The sequence below is a fragment of the Pinus tabuliformis genome, chromosome 8 (assembly GCF_031772625.1).
Source record: "Pinus tabuliformis cultivar Carrire ecotype Pingquan chromosome 8, CPIR1, whole genome shotgun sequence".
Lineage (NCBI taxonomy): Eukaryota > Viridiplantae > Streptophyta > Pinopsida > Pinales > Pinaceae > Pinus > Pinus tabuliformis.
This window is the reverse complement of record NC_142294.1, coordinates 702,417,054-702,431,638: the sequence shown is the minus strand read 5'-3', so window position 1 is coordinate 702,431,638 and position 14,585 is coordinate 702,417,054. Positions and strand designations below refer to the sequence as shown.

At 39.5% G+C, this 14,585-nt stretch overlaps 1 protein-coding gene across 2 annotated transcripts in view; it reads left to right on the top strand.

Annotated features, from left to right (window-relative positions):
• The first annotated feature begins 448 nt into the window (after nucleotides 1–448).
• Nucleotides 449–14,585, top strand: part of LOC149237555 (auxin response factor 4-like) — an 88,841-nt gene continuing 74,704 nt past the window's right edge. Inside the window, exons 1-7 of one of the 2 annotated variants that reach the window (XM_089372691.1) lie at nucleotides 449–1,323; nucleotides 1,512–1,607; nucleotides 1,797–1,853; nucleotides 1,964–2,125; nucleotides 3,339–3,423; nucleotides 3,575–3,665; nucleotides 3,798–3,962. In XM_089372691.1, the coding sequence (XP_089228817.1) occupies nucleotides 1,141–1,323; nucleotides 1,512–1,607; nucleotides 1,797–1,853; nucleotides 1,964–2,125; nucleotides 3,339–3,423; nucleotides 3,575–3,665; nucleotides 3,798–3,962 (839 nt within the window). In that variant the 5' untranslated portion in view covers nucleotides 449–1,140. Of the gene's footprint in view, nucleotides 1,324–1,511; nucleotides 1,608–1,796; nucleotides 1,854–1,963; nucleotides 2,126–3,325; nucleotides 3,424–3,574; nucleotides 3,666–3,797; nucleotides 3,963–14,585 lie in introns of those variants that run through there. The other variant, XM_089372692.1, reaches the window with a different exon arrangement.

The following is a 14,585-nucleotide window of genomic DNA, read 5'->3' as shown; positions in this document are numbered from 1 at the left end:
CTTTTTTCTTTCCCGATTTCATTTAAATAGTATAAAATGTATTTTTATTTTGAAATATATTTAGAGTATTAATGTATGTTAAAATTGATTGATATTTTTAATTAAGTGTTACCATCCTGCTTCAAAGCTGTTATTTTTTTACCAGGCATGCAACTTAAAAAAACAGCTTTACTTCATGAGCTCAGATAAAAAAAACTCGCAATGTTTTTCTCCCCCATTCTGAAATACATATTTTGTGGTTGAATCATAATTTCTGTGAATGTAAAGAGCGTGGCTTGATTATTAAACTGTGCTGATGACAAATATCTGCACAAAGACATTAACGAAAATAAAATTACAATGAACCTTTGCACAGTAATTAAAATAAGGTTTATTTGAAATAAAAGGCAAACAGAGACAAGGTTGGACAAGTGTCAGAGGCGGACAAACAGAAGTGGTGGGCGGATGATGAGGGCAAAGCAGAATGTGTGCAGAGTGGGAATTTATACAGACAGAAATACCTGATATACAAAAGTCCTCCCTACTATATGTATATTAAATGTTTGTGTATATATATAAAAGGAGGGAACAGAAACAGAGGCAATGTGCAGGAATTGCACATGGAAAGAGGAGCACGGAGGGCCGGTGAGTACTGGACACATACTCACTGTCTATGCCATTGAAGAAAAAGCAACCAAACGGTTCTGAAATGGACAATAATTTATCCAAACAGGCTAAAGGAATTCGCATCACCATTTCATAAAAAATGAGGGGATAACAGGACAGAAATACCCGATAGAGATTTGTACCGAAAATTGTGATTTAAGGAAGGATAACGAGATTAAGTTGAGCATGTTGAGTAATGGGTCGGTTGCAATGGACATACCTGAGGTTTCTGGGATTGTTCGGAGCTCTGAAATAGGGTGAGCTTGGCTGTGTTGTTATCCTTGGGATTAATCAATCTTCCAAGGCAATTAGAGGTTTTATCGGATACGTTCTGCATATACATAAAAGATCCCGAGCAATTGCTGTTGGGATTTTTCTTTTCTCATCACCTGTGTTGCATAAAATTAGATTTGACAAGTTCCAATTGGAAGTTCTAAAGACCCACTTGGAGATTCAAGCTAGTGGGCTTGCTCAGGGTGGAATTCAAGCTGGTTCATGGAGATTGCTGATCTGGAAGGTGGTGATGGGTTCAAGCCTCTTGCAGCAGAGAATAGTGGCAATGGAGAAATGGCAGTGCCTATATGCTCCGAGCTCTGGCATGCCTCTGCGGGTCCTCTCACCTCGCTGCCTGCGAAGGGCAGTTATGTCGTGTATTTCCCTCAGGGTCACATGGAGCAGGTAATGTTTGATTGATTGTCTCTGTGCTATCCCAGAATGCAGTTTCTTGTTGAAATTTTGACCCATACAAGCCATTTTTCTGTTGAATTCATTGAAGTTAGAGCAAAATGCAGTTCCGTAGCATGTTTTGATGCTCATTTTGGTGAGATATTGTGTTAAAATCCATCTGGATACTTTGAAATAAGCAGGTGGCTGCATCCCTGAACCAGGACACCGATCAACAGATGCCTTCATACAACATTCCGACACAAATCTTCTGTAGAGTTCTCTGTGTAAAACTTCATGTGAGACTGGTTTCTCAACTGTTCAAATTTATGAAAATTAATTATTGAATCGTCAGTTGTATTTATTGGTTGGCTTTGATTTTCATTGCGTTTTAAGACTTGTATTCTGTTTGGTTTCTTGCACATTACGCACCATGGCTGAAGGTTTTGCATTTACATATGTGTACTTGTTGTCTCTTGTTTTACCAGGCTGATCAGGAGACGGATGAGGTCTATGCACAGTTGACATTAGTTCCTGTCCCAGAGGTATTCTTATTCAATGTCAGAACAAATGCTTCCTTACAATAATTGTTAACAAATCTTTTATATCCCCTATATGGATTTCTTTGTAACTGGGTTGATGTATTTTCTCACAGCCAACAGAGAAATCCTTAGAGGAAGAGGAGGAACAGCAAGTGAATACATCCAGTACTAGCATTCCTCATATGTTTTGTAAGACTTTGACTGTTTCTGATACAAGCATCCATGGTGGATTTTCGGTCCCCAGAAGAGCTGCGGAGGATTGCTTTCCTCCCCTTGTAAGAAAATTTCCCCTTCTGGTATTGGAAGCACTTTTATTTTTGTTATATTATGGTGGGAAAGGCTTCAAAGAGTTATAGAATGCCACTCTTGGAAGGCAGGCCTTTCGTTACATCTCAGCAAGAACAGCTGACCTCAAAATGTTTCCATAGGTGGAAACAGGTAGGATTTAATCAATTACGACAGGTGAGCAAGGTCAGTGAAAGCGGAGAGCTGCTATGGCCTCCACTAAGGTTTGGATGGACCTAAAAATAGTGTTATGTTTGCCCATACTCACCATATATGAATTCCAATTCAGTTTCGAATTGGGATTTCATATGATTTGGAAAAATAAACCTATTGGAAAAATATAATTTGAAGAAAAATTGGAAGTATACAGGTCTGTAATGGGAAAAAAACATATGATATTGAATTTTTTTTTTGTGAACGTGTTTTAAAGTGCTTTCTGTAAGCAGAGATTTTGTAATACATTTTTTTGTATGTCAACCTTAATATTCGTAGTTATAGGGGATTTGAATCGGTGACCTATAACAAGGAGTGCCTTGACCATGTACCCATTCCATGTACCCATTCTAGCAAGGAGTGCCTTAACTATACCCATTCACCTTCAATCCAAAGGCCCATAGACATGTCATAATACACTTTATTTACGGAATATTTTGTCCATTTCATAAATCCAAGCCATTTTAGTTTAATTATTATTAAATTAAAATTTTAGTTAAAAAGTTACTGTTTTTATTATAAGATTTTCTATGGTACGAATCGAGATTAAGGAGGAATTTGTCCGAATTCAATTATAAGCTGAATTCTAAACAGAAAGGCTCATTTTGGCCAAATTCTGCTCCTATAGTTCGCTTTGCGCAGGCTGATGCATCATCATTAGGGGGTTGCTGATTAACATGTCATTATGATCATTAAGTCACGTTGGATGGTGATATGCCCCTGTAAAAAATGTATAGAAACACCTGTCTCTTGATAAGTGGTTAGCGGTCAGCATCTAGATAAAGAAAGCGTAATCAATTTTCATTTAGGACCCAATCTCCATGGAAGTTTACAAGTATTATTCTGATAATATATGGCATCATTTTGTAGCATTGTGGAATAAGTTGAGCTTATGTTGTAAGAAGTTCTTAACTTTTTTTGTATGTAAGTTTAATGTTGATGTGAATACATTTTGAAAGCTAAAATGTTTTTAATAGTATTCTGTGGCAGGATTACAAGCAGGAGCGGCCTTCTCAAGAGCTTGTAGCAAAGGACTTGCATGGAGTTGTTTGGAAATTTAGGCACATTTACAGAGGTAAGTAGCCAGGGTAATGAATGCCAATTTTGAATTTGGTTTTGCATGTCATTTTGGATTTTTTTAAAATATGGAGTGATAGGAAATATTATACATGGTCGTCGTAATCTGTCAGTCTAAGGACAGTGGGCCATTTGCAATTAATTTGCAGGTCAGCCACGCCGACATTTGCTGACCACTGGATGGAGTGTTTTTGTCAGTCACAAAAGGCTTGTGTCTGGAGATGCCATTCTCTTTTTGAGGTCTGCAAATGTCTTTGAGAAATTTGCATATATTGCTTAATGAAATATTTACCATATTTGCATTTTGAACACTGTTGTGTAAAGTGCATTTGCCTTATGCATATAAATGTTTGATTCCTTTGCCATGAACAGGGATGAAAATGGAGAATTGAGGTTAGGAATAAGAAGAGCTGCACGGCAGCAATGTGTCATTCCTTCTTCAGTGCTTTCTAGCCGAAGTATGCATCTGGGTTTGCTTGCTGCTGCAGCTCATGCAGTTGCCACAAAGAGCATGTTTCATATTTACTATAATCCAAGGTATACACAATAACTAGTGGGGCAGGGGAGTGGGGGTCGGGTGAGTGGGGGGTCTAGGATTGATATAGCAACTGGCTGGGTAATATGCTCACTATTAGAACTAGCATTAAATAGATATGCTAGCTGAGTAAAGTCTAACAAAAATATGCATATGTAGTTGTTATTATAGTTTAATGACATTGTATAGCAATACTATTGTATTATGATGAGTATTATAAAGCTTAATATTTTCTGTTGTTTAATGGTTGAAGTGGTCTGCCCTGGAATATTGGGGATTATAGATGAAGCTGTTGTTTGCATGACTAATTCTAACTGCTTATAACTCTGTCCTCCTTCTCCACATGAATGAGAAAATTGGTACACCGGCTCTCTTAACCAATGTTATAGTTCTAACCTGAAAATATATGAGAATACAAATATAACCAGAAATAATAAGATAGAAATAGATAGAAATGTTTCTTTATTGATATCAAACCCTTAAGGTAGGGCAATACCATACATTCACTCCTTAAGGAAAGAGAACACTCCACAAGCCATATGCCTGTTCATACAATATTCATTGACATCTCTCAATGAGGAGTCTTTAGCCTCTATATAGGCCTCATACATACAATACCATGGGTCATTACTATGGTTCCCTCAATACCATCTATCTAATACCATGGGTCCATTACATTATTACTAACTACTTGTGGTCCCTTACATGATACGGGTTAACCACCTTATTTATTACTATGGCCCATCCCATTATTACATTATTCCCTTGGGTACCTCCCTTTGTACCCCATATTATCCCCCCTAGGTATACTACATTCCACCCCCTTAACATGTTTCGTCTCCGAAACATGGGAAGAACACAAATAATAAGATCTACTCAAAAGAGTAGTCCACTGGTACCATGGACGTGCATCTAGCCATCCAAGAGAAAGGTGAACCCTCGATCTTGCTGGTGCCTCGCTCGCTTGAGATGAAAGTTGACCTTGGCAGCTCTTCTGTGTTGAGGTGTAGTAGGTGGATCTTCGCTCCTCTCTATTTGTCATGCGGGGGTTGCTGTCTTTGTGGCTAATTCGTTGCCATCTTGTTGGTTGTTTTCTTGTGGGGTGATGTGGGTGGTGATATGCTGAAGTGTTAACCCACGGTGTCTTTTGCTTTAATTCACCACCTAATGGAGCCTGAATGGTAGCTGGTACATGTTTTGGCGTCTTTTGTTGCTTATCTTCCAATATTACTTCAACCACTGAGCCTTCATCTGATGTATCAACACCTGTAACTTTTTCTGCTTCAGTCTTTGTTTATGTTTGATTGTCGATCATCAAAGGCTCATCATCTGATGTGTAAGTTTCATTAGAGCTTTGTGCTACTGCCTCTTAGTCTTTGTTTGTGGCTTAATGGAAATATTCTGCAATGTAATTTTCTTCTTTTTATACCAGATCTTTAGGAATTTCTTCTGCACATTAATATTGATGGTACCCACAGATTCCATCCAAGGATATCCCAAAACAACATCCATGTTAGCCATATCTGAAGTATAAAAATCACCATGCAACACATACTTATCTATAGAAAGCTTCAAATCCTTATAAACTTGAACATCCTCATTATCAACCTGTGTATTTTCAATGTGTTTGGCTGGAACTTGCAATTTTTTTAATATTGATAAAATTATGCCTGCAACTAAAATTTATAGACACAACGATCTTCTCCTGCTGAATCAATCCATGAACCTGCAATAAGGAGATACTAACAGAAAATAACCCCTTCCGTGTCTCATTTTCCTTTTTCTAGCACGAGACCATTTGTCTAAAAGGACTCTTTCAAATTCGGCATCTGAAAGTTTGGTCAACTGCTTGTTGTCAAGTGAGAACCACCATTTGGCAGCCTCATCTTTGAAACTAAGTCACACTAAATCCTTCCAATCTTTTGCAAATACTGACTTTTTTTGTTTTATGTATTCTTCAATAGTAAGACCATTATCTTTTCCTGTAAAACATAGAACCGCCATGAAGAGGGTTTTGAAAAAAAAAATTCACTTGGCGAAAATTTGAAATGGCCACAATTTCGTCAATATTGCTCAGAATCCCTATTATGACCTATTTTCGGAAATGGAACAACCATTCTGCATCTTCCCATGTGGTAGAAATCCCGATCTAGGCATTGGAATTGCCGATCCACGCTGCAACTGTCCCGCCGTCACAAAAAATTGCTGAAAAATAGTTGATTTTAAATCAGCGATATCTCCCTCATCCGGGCTCCGATTCGACTGATTTTTTGATCTTGGGTATTTTTTCATAAGCAATTTAGATCTACAATTAGATTTTTAAGATTTTGCCTCAAATCATATAGATCTGATTTGCAAATTTGTTGCCTCGAAAAATGTCTGCAACACCATTGATTTTTAGATCAGCGATATCTTTTTTCATCCGGACGTAATTTTTCACAAAGAATCCATATCTGCAATTAGATTCTGCAGATTTTGCACCAGGACATCAAGATCTGCGTTGCAAATTCGCGGCCCCGAAAAATTGTCTGCAACACCACTGATTTTTAGATTAGCGGTATCTCCCTCATCCGGACTCCGGTTCGGTCGATTTTTTTTTGAAATTGGGTATTTTTTTCACAAACAATTCAGATCTGCAATTAGATTTTGAAGATTTTGCACCAAAACATACAAATCTAATCTGCAAACTTGCCGACCCAAAAAATTCCTGCAAACAATAAATAAAAAATTCTCCACTTTTGCCAAGAAAGTGCTCTGATATCACTTGTTATAGCTCTGATACCACTTGTTATAAATCTGATATGAAAATATAAGACAATGCAAATAAACCCAAGAAATAACAAGATAGAAATAGATAGAAATGCTTCTTTATTGATATCAAAACTCTTAAAGTAGGGCAACACCATACATTCACTCCTTAAGAAAGGAGAACACTCCACAAGCCATATACCTGTTCATACAATATTCCTTAACATCTCTCAATGGGGAGTCTTTAGTCTCTATATAGGCCTCATACATACAATATCATGGGTCATTACCATGGTTCCCTCAATACCATCTATCTAATACCACGGGCCCATTACATTATTACTAACTACTTGTGGTTCCTTACATGCTACGGGTTAACCACCTTATTTATTACTATGGCCCATCCCATTATTACATTATTCCCTTGGGTACCTCCCTTTGTACCCCATAGTATCCCCCCTAGGTATATTACAACCAACCCAACTAAAATATAAATGATTTTTTCAACTATTTTGCTGGAGAAAGTGATTAGAAACTCTTGTTCAGTTTCTTTTTTAAAGTACGCTTCTTACACTCTATTAAACACAATAAAAGTACTACATATGTAATACAGCTACAGGCTGCAGGGTTTCAGAGTGCAGATCAACATAATAAAAACAAAATTAATTTTAGAAGTAACACAACATGACTCTTTCTTGATTCAAATTCTCAGAGAATCACTTTGTTAAGTTATGGTATATTCTATGCTTATAACAATTTACTCCTTTTCCTTATTATATTCCACAGATTAGCAATCACATGTACATAAAGTAAAGTGCAAATAGAACATTAAACGATTGACAGAAAATGAGCCAAGACAAGAGACACAAGATGTGGCGGCTAGCCAGGGACAAATCCCACAATGTGTGGGGAAACCCTTTGATCAAATCTTCTTTTATCTTCAATAATTCAGCAGAGAGAAATAGTACAATAAATCTGATTTATATCAGTAGTAGAAAACCCTAGATCAGCAACATCAACATTAGCGGCTTCATTGTCAAACTAGGGTAGACGATATCTCACAAACCGACCGTCGGATCGGCTTGATTCCACCACCAAAAGTAGCAAACCCTAAATCAGTAGCATCAGCGTTAGCAACTTCATTATCAAACTAGGGCAGACCATATCTCACAAACCGACAGTCGGATTGACTTCATTCCACCACCAAAAGTTTCGGCTTCCAGAGGAGGTTCAGATGAACCTACAGCGCAGTTCAGATGAGGAGATCTTCTAGGCCACGCAAATCAATCTTTACTTTTGCAGTTGCAGCTTCAGTTTCAGTAGTTTTCGGCTTCAAACTAGGGCAGTCGATATCTTGCAAACCGTTCGTCGGATTGACTTCATTCCACCACCAAAAGTTGCGGCTTTCAAAGGAGGTTCAGATGAACCTACAGCGCAGTTCCAAGGAGGAGATCTTCTAGGCCACGCAAGTCAATATTTCCTTCTGCTGTTGCAGCTTCAGTTTCAGCAGTTTCTGGCTTCAAACTAGGGCAGTCGATATCTTGCAAACTGTTCGTCGGATTGACTTCATTCCACCACCAAAAGTTGTGGCTTTCAAAGGAGGTTCAGATGAACCTACATCGCAGTTCCAAGGAGGAGATATTCTAGGCCACGCAAGTCAATCTTTGCTTCTGCAGTTGCAACTTCAAATTCAACAGCTTCCGGCTTCACATGTGTGAGAGAGAGAGACCCATTTCAGCGCAGTAGAGAAGAGACTCATATCTGCGCAGTAGAGAGAGAGAGATGTGATGAGATGAGTGAGTCCAAATGAGGAAAATTCCTCTTATATTTATACACAACGTTGGTGGGTGAATGGATGCGACTGTTGGGCTTCTGAGCCTACATGAGTTGTAGGTCGGCTTGATAATAATTCCATAATCAAAATAAATTCATATCTCCATGAATACTTATAGGAATTGGATGATCTTTACATCAATCCTACACCTCTCGACGAGAGGAATCTAATAAAAATATTATTAGCCATGAATAAGATGACCCACATGAAGTTTTGCCCTGGTTGCCAATTTTAACAACATGTGAATGGGACATTTACACCATGGAGCATTGAGGATGCTCAGAGAGACTGTTACAGGAGTACCAGTCCTTAGTAGTGAACATGATGACTTATGCAGAGGGTGTGTACTAGGGAAGTACGCTAAAGCAACTTTTTCCAGAAGTAACAATAGAGCAGAATGTGTATTAGGATTGATACACTCAGATATTTGTGGTCCTATGTCCACAAGAGCTCTTAGTGGTGGCGAATACTTTGTCACCTTTATTGATGATCACTCCAGAAAAACCTGGATCTATTTCTTAAAGACCAAGGATGAGGTCTTTGATCATTTTCGAGAGTTTAAAGCTCGTTGAAAATATGCCAGGGAAAAAGATAAAAGTATTGTGTTGAGAGAATGGTGGAGAATATACAAACAAATACTTCACAGATTTCTGTGCAAAGGAGGGCATCAAAAGAGAGTGGACAACTCCATATAATCTGGAGCAGAATGGAGTAGTAGAGTGGAATAATAGAATTATTGTTGGGGCAGCTAAAGCTATGTTGTATGATCAGGATCTACCTAAGTATCTATGGGCAGAAGCTTGCAACACAACTATGTGTATCTAAAATAGAACTCCTCATAGATATTGGGGAAGAAAACGCTCGAAGGGGTCTTCACAGGGAAGAAGCCGGAAGCCAATCCTCTCAAGATATTCGAAAGCGTGGCTTATTGTCACATTCTAGACGAGAAGCGCAGTAAATTGGATCAAACTGCAGAAAAGGGGTATCTCGTAGGATACAACGAGACCTCAAAGGCATACAAAATCTACATTCCTAGTAGCAGGAAGATTGTAGTGAGACAGGATGCACAGTTCATGGAGGATAGAGCTTTTAGGAAATTTCGTGAGATGCCTGCAGAAGTTCAGTGAGGAGATGTTGCACTAATCCAGGAGCAGTAAGGGCAGCAAGGAGGACATGCAAGAGGACAAACACCTGGATAGAGTACAATGACCAGTACCAGTATCTCCTCAGAAGGAAGAAATCCAGGTAGTTCTCAACAGATGGAACAACAAGATCAGGAGGAGGAGTTAGTTGAGCCTCCCACCACTAGTAGTAGAACCACCAGGGAAGTACAACAAACATTGAGGGACGTAGAGGAGTTCGTTGGAGCTCCTAGAACCGAGAAAAGGCAGCGTAGACAACCGGCAGATACTAGGCATTGGTAGCTCAGGTTGAAGAACCCTCTAGCTTTCAAGAAGCTATTCAACACCAAGTATGGGTGGATGCCATGGTAGAAGAATACAAATCTATCATGACGAATGATGTCTGGGAAGTAGTACCTAGACCAAAAGATAGATCAGTTGTAGGATCACGATGGATCTACAAGATCAAGTATGTTGCAGATGGCAGTATAGAGAAGTACAAGGCTAGGTTCGTGGCAAAGGGGTATGCTCAAAAAGAAGGAATAGACTATGAAGAGACCTTCGCCCCAGTTGCTTGATACACCTCTATTAGATCCGTTATATCCATAGCAGCTCAATTGGGATGGGAGATTCACCAGATGGATGTCAAAACAAAGTTCTTGAATGGGGTGATAGAAGAGGAGGTGTATATAGAATAGCCCAAAGGCTTCAAAACTCATGAGAAGAGAACTCATGCTTGTAGATTAAAGAAAGCCCTGTATGGGCTCAAGCAGGCACCCAGAGCATGGTGTGGTTGGATTGATAGTTACTTGCAACAGTTGGGATTTGTCAAGAGTGATGTTGATCCCAATCTCTACTATTTGATGGTAGAGAATGAACCACTTATTTTTGTATTATATGTAGATGACTTGTTCCTAACTGAGTCATCTAGGCTCATACAGGATTGCAAGAAGAATCTTGAAGCTGAATTTGACATGATGGATATGGGGTTGATGCATTATTTTCTAGGATTGGAAGTTTGGTAGAATAATGGGGAGATCTTCCTTGGACAAGGAAGATATGCTACATAAATTCTGAAGAGATTCAGAATGCAGGATAGTCGACCCATGGCTACTCCAATGATCACCAACTGGAAGAAAATAGATGCATTAGGAGACAAAGAAGTTGACCCCCTTGTACAGGCAGTTCATTGGGTCGCTCATGTATCTAGTCAATACTAGGTCGGACATTTGCTTTGCAGTCAACACTCTTAGTCAATTCATGGTGGAACCAAAAGGGGTGCATTGGGCGGCAACTAGACACATTCTTAGGTATGTGCGCGGAACAGTCGAATATGGGTTGAAATACTCCCGAGGGGAGGATGTTAGATTGAATGGGTTCACAGATGCAGATTGGGCAGGTAGTTCAGTAGATTGAAAAAGTACCTCAGGGTACTGCTTTAGTGTTGGATCAAGAATGATATCTTGGTGCAGCAGGAAGCAAAAATCGGTAGCTCTGAGTTCAACAGAAGTAGAATATATGGCAGCCAACACAAGCACGTGCGAAGCTATATGGCTCAGAAAATTGCTTGTGAGCTTGTTCAAAAAAAGGATGGAAGCGACCAGGGTTTACTGTGATAATCAGAGTTGTATCAAACTCTTTGAGAATCCAGTATTTCATGATCGGTCGAAACACATAGATATCAGATGTCACTTTATCAGAGGCTGTGTTTAGCGTGGGGTAATACAACTACAATATGTCCCCATAGGAGATCAGGCAGCAGACATACTCACAAAGGCTCTCAAAAGGGATAAGTTCATTTAGTTCAGAGAACATATGGGTATGGTAGAGAATCCGTTTCAGTAGCAGCAATAGTTTTGCAGTGCAATGGCAGTGCCAGCAGCAACACAGATGCAAAAATTAAGAGGGAATTGCAGTACAGATGCAATGTTGACGGTGGCAGGGTCAGCAACAATATAGATGCAACATTTGCACAGTAGTTGATGGACAACAGGGCAAACATCAACAACATAGAGGACGATGTTATGAAGTCAGAGTGATGCTTCAATAGATTGCATTGCTAGATCACTTTCCTCGCTAAGAGGGAGTGTTGATTTTTGGTTGCATCGGATGTGCTCTATGTCTCAAAATTTGTAGGGAGGCTTAGACACATGCATTTTCCAATACCCAGAAATCATTTTGGGAAATTCCACTTGGAGATAGTTTTATTAAAATAATTAATTATTTTTAGTGGGACCCTAAGTCTAAACTTAGGAAATTAAAATAATTAATGGGTATTAATCTAAACGGTGGGTGAAACTTCTAGAAGAAGGCAGATATCTAGTCAAAATGATCCTAGCCATTGATTAGGATCTAATCTAGGCCGTTGATTGATCAACAAGAGGATTATAAGAGGAGGCTTGATGGGCACTTGGAGAATACACCAGAGGCAGATACTCAGTTACCTGAGTAAGATCGATTTTTTCACTGGTCGAAGTTCGGCAAGAGAAAATCGAATCAGAGGGAGAGTTGCAGGTGAGAAAGAGAGAGAGGGCATCAACATCAGTCGGGAGTACAAGGCAAGAAGACGCAAAGCAGGGAGAGCCAGTGCAGATGCGTGACGGGAAAGAGGCAACACAGGTCAAGTTGATGCTGGGATTGCGTGAGCAGTCTAACGCTGGGCCAACATGAGGAAAAGTGACACAGGAAGATGCAAAGGGATTCAGAGGGTTGAGGAGCACTTCTCCTGGATCAGAGATTTGTCAAGAAGCGTCTATAAATTTTCTCACTTCTATTCTGTTGGTTGTATATTGTACAAGAGATTTTTGCTGAAGAATAATAAAGAAACCCTCATCTGCTGCACCGGTTTTCCCACATTGGGTTTTTCCGGGGATGATTGTCCAAAAATAACTGTGTCATTGTGGTTATTCTTGTGTTGTTATTGCATTCGCTTTCAGAATTTTATTTGTGAAGACTGCAGTAGAATTTATTTTGATATTCACCGTAAGAACACTGTGAATAACTTATTTCTGAGTTAATAAGTAGAAGAAATAATATTATCACTGCAGTAGGATTTCTATTTTGAAATTTTCATAGGAAGGGCTTTGACTGTGGTTTTGTTCCCTCACCTTAAATGGGGGGTTAATCCTCGATACTAGTCACGTGAGATGTCCCCTATTGACCTATGGTTTTAGGAGAGGCACTAATTGGGAAACCCCGATTTTGGTTGTGTGGTCCCGTTTTCCTGTTCTCGGGCTTGGAAATGTTGCCTTAGAAGTTGATGCAATGGGAAGAAAGATAAAAGCGTATCATGGCAACAAGCAAGAAACAAAAGAAAAAGAATATTTTAAAATGCAAAAGATGGTCGGGATATTAATTAGCACATGGGAAAAAGCCAAGCATGGGCTCTACCCCCTATCATGGCCCTCACCTTGGTTTCTAGTGCCCCCATGAGTGCCCCCACATCATTAAGGAACCCATGCACGTCCCAACCCCTGGTGGGCGATGAACTGCCCCACCTTAAGGAGGTAATAACTGCTCTATATCATTCACAACATGCTCTCATTTCTTGGAGCCTCGAGCAGTAATACAAAGAAAAATCAAGAAAAGACAAAAGAAAAATAAAGAGGGGTGGAAAAACAAAGGTCGGGGTAACTCATGTATCCATGATTGCTCCCTCCTACATCTATATACCCAATATGTGGACATCCCTCATTATTGCTATCCTTGTACCCATGACATTTGGCCTTGAGACCCTTGTGACCCCATCCATTTCATCATCATTCATATGCCACCTATCAATTGAAGGATGTACCAAGGACCTACCTTTCCCTTAGGGATTAGGAACACCTAATAAGGTCGTTTATTAACCATTCCTACCTAGGGAGGTAACACTATTACGAGATCAAAGCCCCAAATTTGGAAGGGAAGCCCCATATGAAGTCTTAATGTGCCCTTGATTAACAAGCTTGGTTCACTTAGATGCACTAATGAATTATTGTACCTGATGGTGAGGATGCAACATTGGACATTATATGTGATTGGTAGGTGGTTTCATCATGGGTTGGGCAACTTAATTGGGGCCCAAGTCCACCAGAGGATCATATTGACACCCCTAGGTGAAGCATTGAGAGCCATGGGACTCCCATCATGTGCAGAGCATCATTTCACGCCATGGGCACCTTCAACACCCTCAATAGTCTACTCATTGCCCCACATTATTCACGAGATGATGCACTTGGACCAGTGTGCCCCAACTGGCTTAGCATTTACCATGTGGTGTGGCAGTTGATCCAAGGCCCAGAGGAGGTTTGTCTCACCCCTTGAGACATGGGAGGGAAAGCACCATCATCAAAGCCCTCAATATTGGAGCATTACAGGCTATTCTATCATCAGGAGACCCATGAGACCAATTTTTGTGCCCCAAACACAAAATTTGGGCCCACATGATGACTTACATGGAGAGTTAGGGGCCATCCCCTAGTTCGAGATTTATGGAGCCCTCTCACACATTTTGGCACAAAGAGGACTCAACGTTGCCTTCCAACAGCCGTACATTAGCATGACATCATCATTTTCGGCTTGCATTTGGATGGCTAATTCATATTTTTGTAAAGCTACTTAGTCGACTTGTGACCAAAGGATGTATGTTGCCCTTTTTTATAATGTTGAGTGGCTTCTAAGCTAAAATTACAATTTATAAATCATGTATAAATAGATGAGAGCTCATTTGAGTTACTCATCATCATCACACTTGGACTGGATCTCTTGAGAATGTTAGTTTTTCTTAGGGCTATATTATTCTTTGCTTTGATAATTGCATTTCTTTATCAACACATTAAGTTCACCCCATAACATCAAAACATTATTCGGATTTACATAATTATTCATCATCATTTGCAACTATGTAGAAAGAACAATATCATCATCATCAATGTAGCGAA